Genomic DNA, 10473 nt, shown 5'->3' with positions numbered 1-10473 from the left:
ATCATAAAAATGCAGCCACGGTTTGTAAATACATTAGAAACACTCATGGGGCTAAATACAAAATGATGTATTTAGGGGACCCATTTTAACGATCGGATAATTGTCAGCTTGAATTTTGGCCCTGTTTATGGGACTTTCATTTAGTTCCTATCCCATTGCCCCTTGGCTGCCTTGGTTCTACATGTTCTTTGGCTGTGTTAACATTTTTAAAACAAGCCTGCTCATTTTATTCACCTTTAACTTCAAATGTCAGTTCATTGGGTTACTGGCTTTAAAAATGTTAACAGGTGAGAATCTGAGGTGACTGCCCTAATGGCCCTCAGAGTAGCCCATCCATTATGAAAGTTTATTAGAAATGTCTGCAAATGCAAGCCAACAAATAGACATTTGCACTTGCTGATGTTAACACATTTATTACATACAGAACAGATATGGTTCATTTGTTTGATAGCATAGGGGACAAAGCATGGGAAAGTATTCATACAGCAGTCTCTTTACAGAATGCCATCTTCAGACCGAACAGCGGAGTTTACAGGCCTTAAGACACTTTTTTTTTTAAATCCTTTTATAACATACAAGGTACTTTACATACATCACAGTGGAGTTATGATGGGGAAGTGTAAGCCAATCAGCTCTCACCTTGCTGCCCAGTAGCCACCGAAGGATGACAGGAACACAGCAGCAGTGGCCATAGCTGCCCCCGCTTTTAAATGTGTGCTTCTCTTCAAGGAAAACATGCTTCAAGCTGCAAAGGAACTGAACCTGCTGAGATGATTTAAGACCTCTTCTCTCCATTTGCCTTGGAGCAATCAGTAGGAGATAGAGGAGCAAGTACTGTCACTGATAAAAACAGATACAGAATGTTTCATAGTTTTCATATGGAGCATTCAATTTAAATAAGCAACTGATGTCAATTCCATTTTATGCTGTCAGCCGAAATTAACTGGTGGTAGTACATGTTGTATGGAACTTGCTATTTTTTTTCCTTCCTCCCTCCCTCATACTCTGTTGCTACTCACAGTGACTTCTCCTGTCAGACAGCATTTCTGGAACACGGCCACGGCATAACAGAAGCCTGGCTCATTCAGAAAAGCTTCTGTCACATGTGTCGCACTGGGGACCCCTTCCCATGGAGGTGTTCTGCTGCCCACACAGCTACTGAAAGGATGCTGTAGACACAAACAGCAAAGCTGGTACACGACTGCAGGACATGATTCAGAACTCATCCCTACCTCAATCTGCAGCATAGTATGCTCCCTCAGTAATCCAACACTGCTCACAGGCAATTTGTGGCACCACCAAATTTCTCTCACTGCTAAGCAGGATGCTGAAGCCCCTGTTCTCTGGTATGTCACTGCTGCTTCAAATGGTCTGATGTGCACTCTCTCTCCCAGCCTTCTCTGTACTATCCTTGTTTGCAAAGCTCTGGGCTAAGGTATTGCTGCTAAACAAAGGATGCATCCAGCTACAGCTCCATGTGTACCATGTTCCAGCAACACAGAAGTTACTATAGCATACAAGACAATTGGTCCGTCCACTCCAGTATCTTCTCTCCAACTGGGCATGCAGCTAGATGCATCAGAGAAAGGCAAAAATTTCCCTAGGATGTATCTATACAATATGGGCCATGTTGTAGGAAATGAGGGAAACATCCCTGAAAGCCTCAATTTAGCCTCACCTAGCAGGCAAACAAAGAAGCAATGGGGCATGTTAGAAAGGGACACCAACACCTTCCAAGCGCAAATGCTGTGCTCCTGCATGGCAAGTTTCAAACAGCCTGCCTGGACAGGTTATTTCTTGCTTCTTCTTAGGCAGGAAGTTAGGTACATGATGGACAAAGCACAAGGAAGTCACTCCCCACCTCTGCATTCTGGAGTGAACGCTGCATCCTCCTCCTATATGCAGGACAAACCAGTGTTTGCAGTTCCATGGAAGGACAGTGAAAGCCTCTCCTGGGGACCATCATGCATTCCAGTAGTGAAACAATTTGATCTTTTCTGCACACCCAGAACTGCAAACAGTCCATTGCTTGGGGCACCAGCAAGGGGAGTCAGAACAGCTGCATTCGTTCCCTGTCATAGGCTGCCTGAGTGACTTTGGGTAAAACATGGTTCCCCATCTGTAACATCCTTTCCTCCCAGTCACGGTGAGGGATACACTTATTTCTCCCTGCAGAAAGTCAGCAATGCCCAAAATGGGATGTTGTCTTCACAAGTCATTGAATAAAACCTCACTGTGTTAACACACATCATAGCACAGCAACACAGAGGACTGCTTAACTTGCCTTCACCTACACTTTACAAATTAACACCCATTGAACAACATCAGCTTGTCTCTCTGCATGTTTGGGGCTTGTAAAAATAAGGAAACCTAAATGTCTTTAAACTTTCCCTTCCAAAACTTATATATGGAAAAAGTATTTCAGGCTTTTCCTTCAGCTAACCAATGAGATTTCAGCACGTAGTCACTGCTACAGCATTCCAGAATGCTAGAGGCCTTTGATATCAGACACCTTCTTTCTATCTCCCTACCAAGCAAACAGTCCTTCCTAGTCTCACATTGCCCAGCACAGACTCCATGTTACCTAGTGACCAAACAATAGCCGTAGAGGAAGGAGGGAGACTCCATCTTTCCATGTGCAGAAAGTATTCTTCACTCTACCCCTTCTTCATAGGACTGTTGCTCTACCACCAAACAATAGAAACTTTTTGTGGTCCCATCTCTGCACGTGGGCTACCCTTAGATCTGGGGTAATATTCTGTGCCTGGGTACAATCTACACACAGGGGAGGGGATAGGAATTCTATGTGGTGAACAGGAAAAGATTTCTTTGGAGCTGTTGGCAAGCGGCAATTCATCAGCTTCACTTCAGTGGGGCACATTGGAGAGATGCACTGCTTCTCATGCAGGTGAGAGTGAAGCAGCCTTCCTGGTAACATGGGCCAGCCCTTCCAAATCAGAGGTGCTTGCACAGGTTTTGACTGCCAGCTTCACTCTGAAGATTTTCTTCCATTTTTTCCCTTGGAGACACCAGCATTGGAAGGAGAACAACTACCTGAGCACTCAAAGAGCTTATGGGCCCAAGATGAAAGCTGCACGTTCAGAGGTTAGAATGGGTTGCAGTCTGATGCAGGAGCTGCTGCAGGTGTCTGGGGTTCCGATTCCAGCAGTAGATATAATGCAGGAGTTCTGTATGTACATCTTGGCATTCAGCGGGAGGAGGGAGAGTTACATTGGCAGGAAGGGAGAGACTCTCACTCAGGGATGTAGGAGACTTGCCACACGATAATGTGGCTCCTCTCAGCCTTGGAAAGAATTGGCTTCACTTGGGTGGCATCTCCAGTGTTGTCCTCTGTTTCATCATCTTCTCCATCCCCTGACAAGAAAACACAAATGGTGAGGAGGGGGGACCAGGGAGAGCCCACACATTGCTACCCTTAGGAATTTTCACAAAAGGCTTGTCACTCAGCTGTGATCTTTGCTACCTGACCACAAGCAGTATTGACTGATATCTGCCAAGTCTGGAGGGCAGTTGTGAGGACTGGAAGCATTTCAAAGTCCATGTACAATGGAAAGACAACTCCTCTACTCCTTCATAAAAATGTAAAACCATGACTCTTTGGCATCCACAATTTCATGGATTGGCCAAGTGTCCCCACCAACATGGACGAGCCCATAAGTCTAACCAAGGGCCTTCTCCAGAGTGTTGCACCTGAAAATGCTGTGATTGCAGCATTGAGCCATCAGTGTGGAAAATCATAGTGCAGGGATGGCCAACCTGCAAGATGAGTGTCACAAGTGACACAAGCAGCCTGTGTGTGTGGCAGGTGGCAAATCAGGGAGGGGACAGGAAGCACAGCAGGTGATAGGGCAGGAAGCAGAAGGCAGAGCAGGAGATCAGGAGGCAGAAGGGGATTGGACTGGCACTCGAGGAGGGTGTGGGGCTACATTGTGGCATGCCTGCCAAGAAGGTTGGCTCCCACTGCTCTAATGAATATCATCAGGGCTCTGTACAGACTGTCTTGTGGGGCAAAGACAAAGCTGTCTGGGGTCTGTTTGTTCTACTGGTATGTGGGAGTGAGGTACACAGATCTTGGTCTATACAGATCATCAGAAACAAGTGGAAATAATTTCCTGAATTCACTCCCCAGCAGCAGTTTCATCCCTCGAGTCTCACTAGTCCCCACACATCATGCCTGGCCCTTCCCACAAGGCAAACAACAGGAGCTCACCAATCCGGAAATCAATGTACCCTTCTCCTCCACTCAGCACCAAGACATTCTTCAGCTTCTGCCCCTCAGTCTCGGTGGCTGTTGTGCTGGGGTTCTCAGAGGGGCTGTCCAACACACTTCCATTCAGGGTTGCAAGAACATTGCCTGAAAAAAACATGGGGGCCCCTTTCAGCACCTCTGCCACAGTCCCTGAGCACTCAGCTCAAGGTCACAAATGTGGTCAAGGCCCTGCCAGTCCAATCACTTTGGTGAGTGAAATCTGGCTTTTATTCCAGTTTATGCATAAGAACAAGGAACTGTAGGAGTCACTGGTTCAGCTGCAGGAGGTGCGAATGGCATCCACAACATCCTACAGCAGGTCAACTCCGGCCTCCCCCACCATGGAAATTACAATTGATGCCAGACCCAACCTGAGAAAGTGCTGTGCTTCCCCTTACCAGGCACAGAGACAAAGAACTTGACAGCATCCCGGTGGCCGTGGAAGCAGAGCTGCGCCTGAGCCATGGAACAGTAGGGGATGAAGCTGCTGGCAGATTTGTCGCTGCTGTCATCCCCATACACATGAATGACTCCACCAGAGCGATTCCCCTCTCCTGATGTTGGGGACGTCTTATTGGCTGAGAACAGGAGAAGAATAACCCCAAGTAGTAGATTTGTGCCCATTTATACAGCAGCCCCAGTCAAAGAGAAAAGTCATGAGTACCACTGGAGAACCTTTAGAGGCCCCGTTTAGTGTCCTGAGCATGATGGAAGAGACCATACTAGATTATACATGCCATCTCCCTGTCAACATGGTGGGGACACAGGTACATCCCTTCATGTGAGTAAGCTGTGCCTCTAATCAAAGGAATGTCTGACTAATAGGGATGTCTTTGGAAAAGTCCCACCCCTACAAAGGAGTACGTTAAGGGCACTGTGATAAAGGCCTCCTCCCCCTGCTACGGCAGCCATGTTTCAGAACTCTGAAGAGCTGAGAAAGAACTTACTGTTCTGTAGCCAGTCAGAGGCCTTGGTACTTAGGTGGGTAACGTGAGGAGTTCACTGCCCTAATGAAACAATATGGCCGCTTGGCCTACAAGGCCCTTGGAGAGTTGTGGCTGCTTTCTGGACTGATGAAATTGCTGAGTTTGAAAGGCAAGCCCCCTGCTAACACTGATCTGCCAGAGTACAGGGTGGCAACATAGTCCCTGCAAAGCCATAGTCCAACAGGACAGAGGTGGAGTCAAAGGGAACCAGGTTTCTTTTCTAATCTTGGAGAAAAGGTAGCTGCCAGCCTCAGTCACAATACCCTGAGACTGACTATCTGGACACTGAAGCCCTCCTGAGGGAGGCTGAACACCCTTAAAGCCCATAGAAGCTCACACTGCTCAGCATCTTGCAAGAAATAAACTCCATTTACCAGCCTAGGGCTCAGTGCTCAAGATGGGAGACTCTTCCCTGCATGTCTATCCCAGGTGCGCGAATGCACGCACGCACGCACGCACGCACGCACGCACGCACGCACGCACGCACGCACGCACGCACGCACGCAGGGGAATGTAGAACTTTCGGTCCCTTGCACAAACAAACTCCAGTGTGGTGCTCACTCTAGCAGGGACTTATGTTTGGTGTCATTATATGCACTATTATATCTATTATCTCAGTTATTAAATGAGAAATAAGAAATAACTCTAAAATCAAAGGAGACCTGTTTCTCAAGCCAGGATTTTGGGATCATGGGCAAAATAGCTGCATGGAAGAATAAGAATTGATCAGAAAAAAGACCACAGCTTTCTGCACCAATGTACTTTGACTTGCTATAAGCAGCTGCAATCGGATGGTGTCACTTTACAGTAACACTGGACTCATTGCATCAAACAATGAGTCCAGTTAGCCTTGTGTTCAGCCTCTATCAGTGGCTAGTATCTAATGCTCCTAAAGAAGGAAAATACACTCAGAATGGTCCTGGCCAAACTTTAGGACAGGGTCGCTTATTAAGCCTTGCAGATGGATAATAAAGCCTGATCCAGGAATTGGGATTCCCGTGGTATTGCCCCCTTCCCTTGCATAAGTGCAAATGATTTTTAATGCTCATAAACTGTCCAGTCCTTTTCAAGGTCCTGCATTACTACTCTTGGCTCTGAGGTGCCACAGCACTGGTACCCTAATTGTTCTGGAAAGTGATGGAGCTTGGGGAATCCCTGGAAGATCAGATAGACAGTCTGTTCTGGTCTGGCCAAACAGATCTCTACTACTAGGATTACAAGGAGCACACTTTTGGTCATCACCTTCCCTGACCTCAGCTATCGAAATAAAGGAGCTAGGTGGAAAAAAAGTACTCAATTACACAGTAAAACAAATGGGAGGGCTACTGAGAAAGAGTTGAATGCCCCTAGCTCCAAGGGAATGAAGATATTTACATTATCATCTTTGGGATCTTCTCAGTGACTGCTAGTTAATGTGCGAGAAATGAATGGGTAAGTGAAGGGAAAGAAGTTAATAAACGGATGAAGGGTTAGGAAAGTGACTGGGAGGGACAGCTGGTGCACAAGGAATGACATTTGAAATCCACAAGGAAGGAGGTACTGGACTTACCCCGGAGCCCAAGGAGTTGGCCTCGGTGGAGGACTACAGCTAGGCCACGCAAGGAGTGGGGAACAGAAGGGAACAGGGAGAGAAAGACAAGTGGGGAGAGAAGAAAAAGGCAGTTATTAGGAGAAATTTCTGGGAGCCACAGAAATACACACATTGAGAGAGTGCCAAAAAGAGCAGTTGACTCAGAGTCACTTTAAGAAAACCCTGCCCTTGCACTACTCATCCTTCAATTATAAGACCAGGGATGAAGGACAGCTCAGGGGATCAAAAATCTAAGTTCACAGAAAAATCTTGCTACTCTCCATTTCTCCAGCAATGTCACATGAGAATTGAGTTTACTTGCAGTGTGTGATGAATTGAACTCAGAGGCATAAGATGCCCCAAGAAAAAGCAACCCTTAGAACAGGGAGGGGCTCAGAAGTGAGATTCTCAGATGATAATGGCTCCGAGAACACAAAGTCAAAGGTAGTGCACTGATGAAAGGTGCAAGCTGTATTCATGTGTAAGTGTATCAGGAGGGGCCAATTCCAGTGCATAACAGATTTTTTCCTCATAAAACAGTCATGTTCTGCCAGCAGCAGGGATGCAAGAATTGCAATTTTCATCACAATAAACTGCCCCATATTCCTGTATCTTCCAGTGCATTTAGGAGCGAGTTTTCTCACTGAAAAGTTAGATGCTGAGTGGCAGGTGAAAAACAGGATTACTGAAAGCTTCAATTAGCCCTCTCACCTCTAGGGACTTGCCTGTCCACACCTGGTAAACTCCTCACTAGACTGGACTGACTGATGATTTGCCTTAAGTTTTGCTGAACTAAAACAGACTCCTTGATTTGATTCAATGAACCTTCCTCTTCTTCAGCCCTTCAGCAATGGTATCGGTGTGGGAAGGCCAGATATCTATAGTATCATGGACTGTCTACAGAAGGGTTTCTTTTGACTTCTTATGTTTGTGGCCCCCTTCCAATGTATGCACTTCACAGTGCTTCAGTCCTGATGCCACCAATAGGTCTAGAATGAGTCAACATCTGCCAAGTGTATCACAGTACTGATCAACAGCATACAATGTAGAGATGGTGCAGATGTCACAGTTCCTCAGAGGAGGAAACTGCTTCTACTTCACTGAACAGAACAGTGATGAATATTTATTACATCTTTAAATGGGTCAAATTAACTTATAGCAAAGTTTTAATTTCATAATCAAGGTAGTCTCAGCCCAGGTTCAAGGTTGCTCCTTTACCTGGAGATACCTGTATCCCCTTTATTTTCTCTGAATCACTGATCAGAACTGTGATACTCCATTTTTGGCACCAGTACATGGAGATCAGCCTGGGAAGTATTTAGTCTGCCCAAGTCACTTACTCCACTTCATTCAGCAAATGAAGGCATCGCTGGTATTGAGTAATTTCAGGAAAATGTCTGATAAGCATCACTTACTCTCAGTCAAGGGGATAGAAATGACGACACCGTTCCCTGTCCCTACCCAGAGGCGGTTGCCAGCAATGAGCAGGGCTGTGATCCGCACAAACGAGAAGCCCAGCTTTCCAGTGCCTGTGGATTGGGAGTGTGAAATGGTGGTATTAGGATGGTATTACCTGGATTAGTGTCCTAAAAACACTAATTCTCCCTAATCAACAGTAGTCAGTATAATAGACCATTTACCAAAAAATGCTGCCTTCTCACCTAACATCTTGCTGACGTAAGGTTCAATGTCCACATCCTGAAGGTGTTGATGGGTATGGGCATGGTACAGTCTCAGTGTGGAGTCTAGGCGGATGGAAACCCACACCCCATCTCCAATCCATGCCAGTTGCCGGACTTGGCTCTCCCGGCGTGGGTGGGCATCAAAGGACTTCTGAAATATCAATTGTGTGGAACGTCATGAATTCATTGCAGGTTTGCAGTGACCTAGACAGATGCTCCCTCATCCTGGATTGGGAGCACTTTGTTTTCAAAGCTCCTAGATCAGAGGCGCAAACTCTGGAGAGACTACCTAGTACATGTGGATTCCCAGCCTCCTTCCTAGTCACAAAGGAAGTGCCAGATACAGATGTGACCTAAGTACTCAAGCTCCAAAGAGTAAGAGATAATGAGCTACTCTGTCAGATCTCCAGTAACATGGTTTCTCCTGACAGTTCTTCTCCTACCACCATGGAGTCAACAATAAGGATACAAAGATTGTGTTTCCCTCCCTCTACTGCAGAAAGCAGATAGAAGAACTGATAAAGCCTGGGCTAATCTCTACTGTTACCACCTCTTTCACCCACAAATGCAAATGGCTCCTCACCTCAATCTGCATCGTCTTGGGCTGGATGACATGGACTTTGTTCTTATAGCCGCACCAGACTCTATCGTACACAACAGCCATACAGCGGATAGAATGGTGCGTATGACCCAGGTCCATCAGGTGATAGTTGCTGAGATCCCATTGACCATCTAGAGAAAAACAAAGGCATCAGTGATCTGCATGCACAGCAGAATCACTTCCCTTCCTATTGGTTTCTGGATGATCCTCCAACTTCAAATGAACTGTTCCAGTATATGAAAGTTCCAGTCAGGTGTAGAACCAAGATCTCCTCTATTCTAGTCCTAATAGTCCAGCTAAGTGTGTAATCAAAATACTCTGCAAACATATTACCTCTACATCAGGGAGCATTATTACATCTAGGATGTGGACATTTTGGTTGTTAAATAATCATATTCAACCCAAAGCTCACCCTAGCAGAAGTTAAAAAAATTGAGTCTATACAAGCAGCACTCTCTCCACTTCAGTCTGTTGCAGGGACTTTGTCACTCTGATTACCACCAGAGAGTACAGTGAAAAGTTCTAGCTCTAAAACCTTGACTCACTCATGGAAACCAGCTACAAGATCCCCAGTGTGAGCTGCAGTGTAACAAGAAAATCTAGAAGGAAGCAAGAACTGCCCTTATGTGCATAAGGGCACTATTTTGGTAGTAGCTGTGCATTTTAAGAAAGTATTCACATTCTAGCAATTTGGTACCCTTTCTTCTTAAGCCCAGAAGTGATATGCTTAATCTGTGTGCACAGACTTTGCTTCTGCTCTGGAGTTGACTAGTTCATTCCTGACTGCTTTGAGTTTTACCTTCTCCTCGGTGGAATATGGCTAGTGTTCCATCAGCCAGAGCAACGAGAACCCGTCCTTTCACATGCCTGAAACCAGTGAGAAGACAGCATATTTGAAAGTCTAGCAGGAATAACTAATTCCTAGGCCTTCCTGGAGCTTCTACCAAGCTGGGATGCAGTCATGATCTATTATGTCAGGGGTAAGAGACTCTCTTCCTCTCTTGGTTCCTCTCATCTTCTACAAACAATTCCTGCTGCATCCAGCACTTGCCACTGCCATTCTTCATGTATCTGAGGGTCACATATCTATTTACTTTTTTGGTGGCAGCACTGGATTTCAACTAGCACAGAGTTTACCAGTTTCCTGCTGAGTTTCACCTCTCCTTTCCACTGGTTTAACACTGAATAACTCCACTGATCTCAGGAGAGTTCCACTTGATTTACACTAATATGAGAAGACAATTCCGTTGTTTCTCCTCTCCCCTCTCCCCAATTTACTTTTATCCAGTACACTAGCAATCAGATGCTGCCAAGCCTGCAACTAGAAAAGAAAGCAGCTCATTATGAGTCTTTCTAAATGAATC

General features: G+C 45.8%; 1 protein-coding gene across 22 annotated transcripts in view; it reads right to left on the bottom strand.

Moving 5' to 3' along the window:
* Positions 1-397: 397 nt before the first annotated feature.
* MAPK8IP3 (mitogen-activated protein kinase 8 interacting protein 3) overlaps positions 398-10473 on the bottom strand; it is a 132092-nt gene continuing 122016 nt past the window's right edge. For 19 of the 22 annotated variants that reach the window (XM_059716356.1, XM_059716358.1, XM_059716360.1 and 16 more), the window contains 8 exons: positions 9909-9976; positions 9092-9240; positions 8488-8659; positions 8242-8355; positions 6806-6844; positions 4669-4848; positions 4232-4375; positions 398-3375 (listed from right to left, as the gene is read on the bottom strand). In XM_059716356.1, the coding sequence (XP_059572339.1) occupies positions 3254-3375; positions 4232-4375; positions 4669-4848; positions 6806-6844; positions 8242-8355; positions 8488-8659; positions 9092-9240; positions 9909-9976 (988 nt within the window). In that variant the 3' untranslated portion in view covers positions 398-3253. The remainder of the gene's footprint in view (positions 3376-4231; positions 4376-4668; positions 4849-6805; positions 6845-8241; positions 8356-8487; positions 8660-9091; positions 9241-9908; positions 9977-10473) is intronic. The other 3 variants (XM_059716364.1, XM_059716374.1, XM_019493030.2) reach the window with 1 other exon arrangement.

Source organism: Alligator mississippiensis, chromosome 13, assembly GCF_030867095.1.
Source record: "Alligator mississippiensis isolate rAllMis1 chromosome 13, rAllMis1, whole genome shotgun sequence".
NCBI lineage: Eukaryota > Metazoa > Chordata > Crocodylia > Alligatoridae > Alligator > Alligator mississippiensis.
The sequence above is the reverse complement of the archived record's forward strand: the minus strand, read 5'-3'. Positions and strand labels throughout refer to the sequence as shown.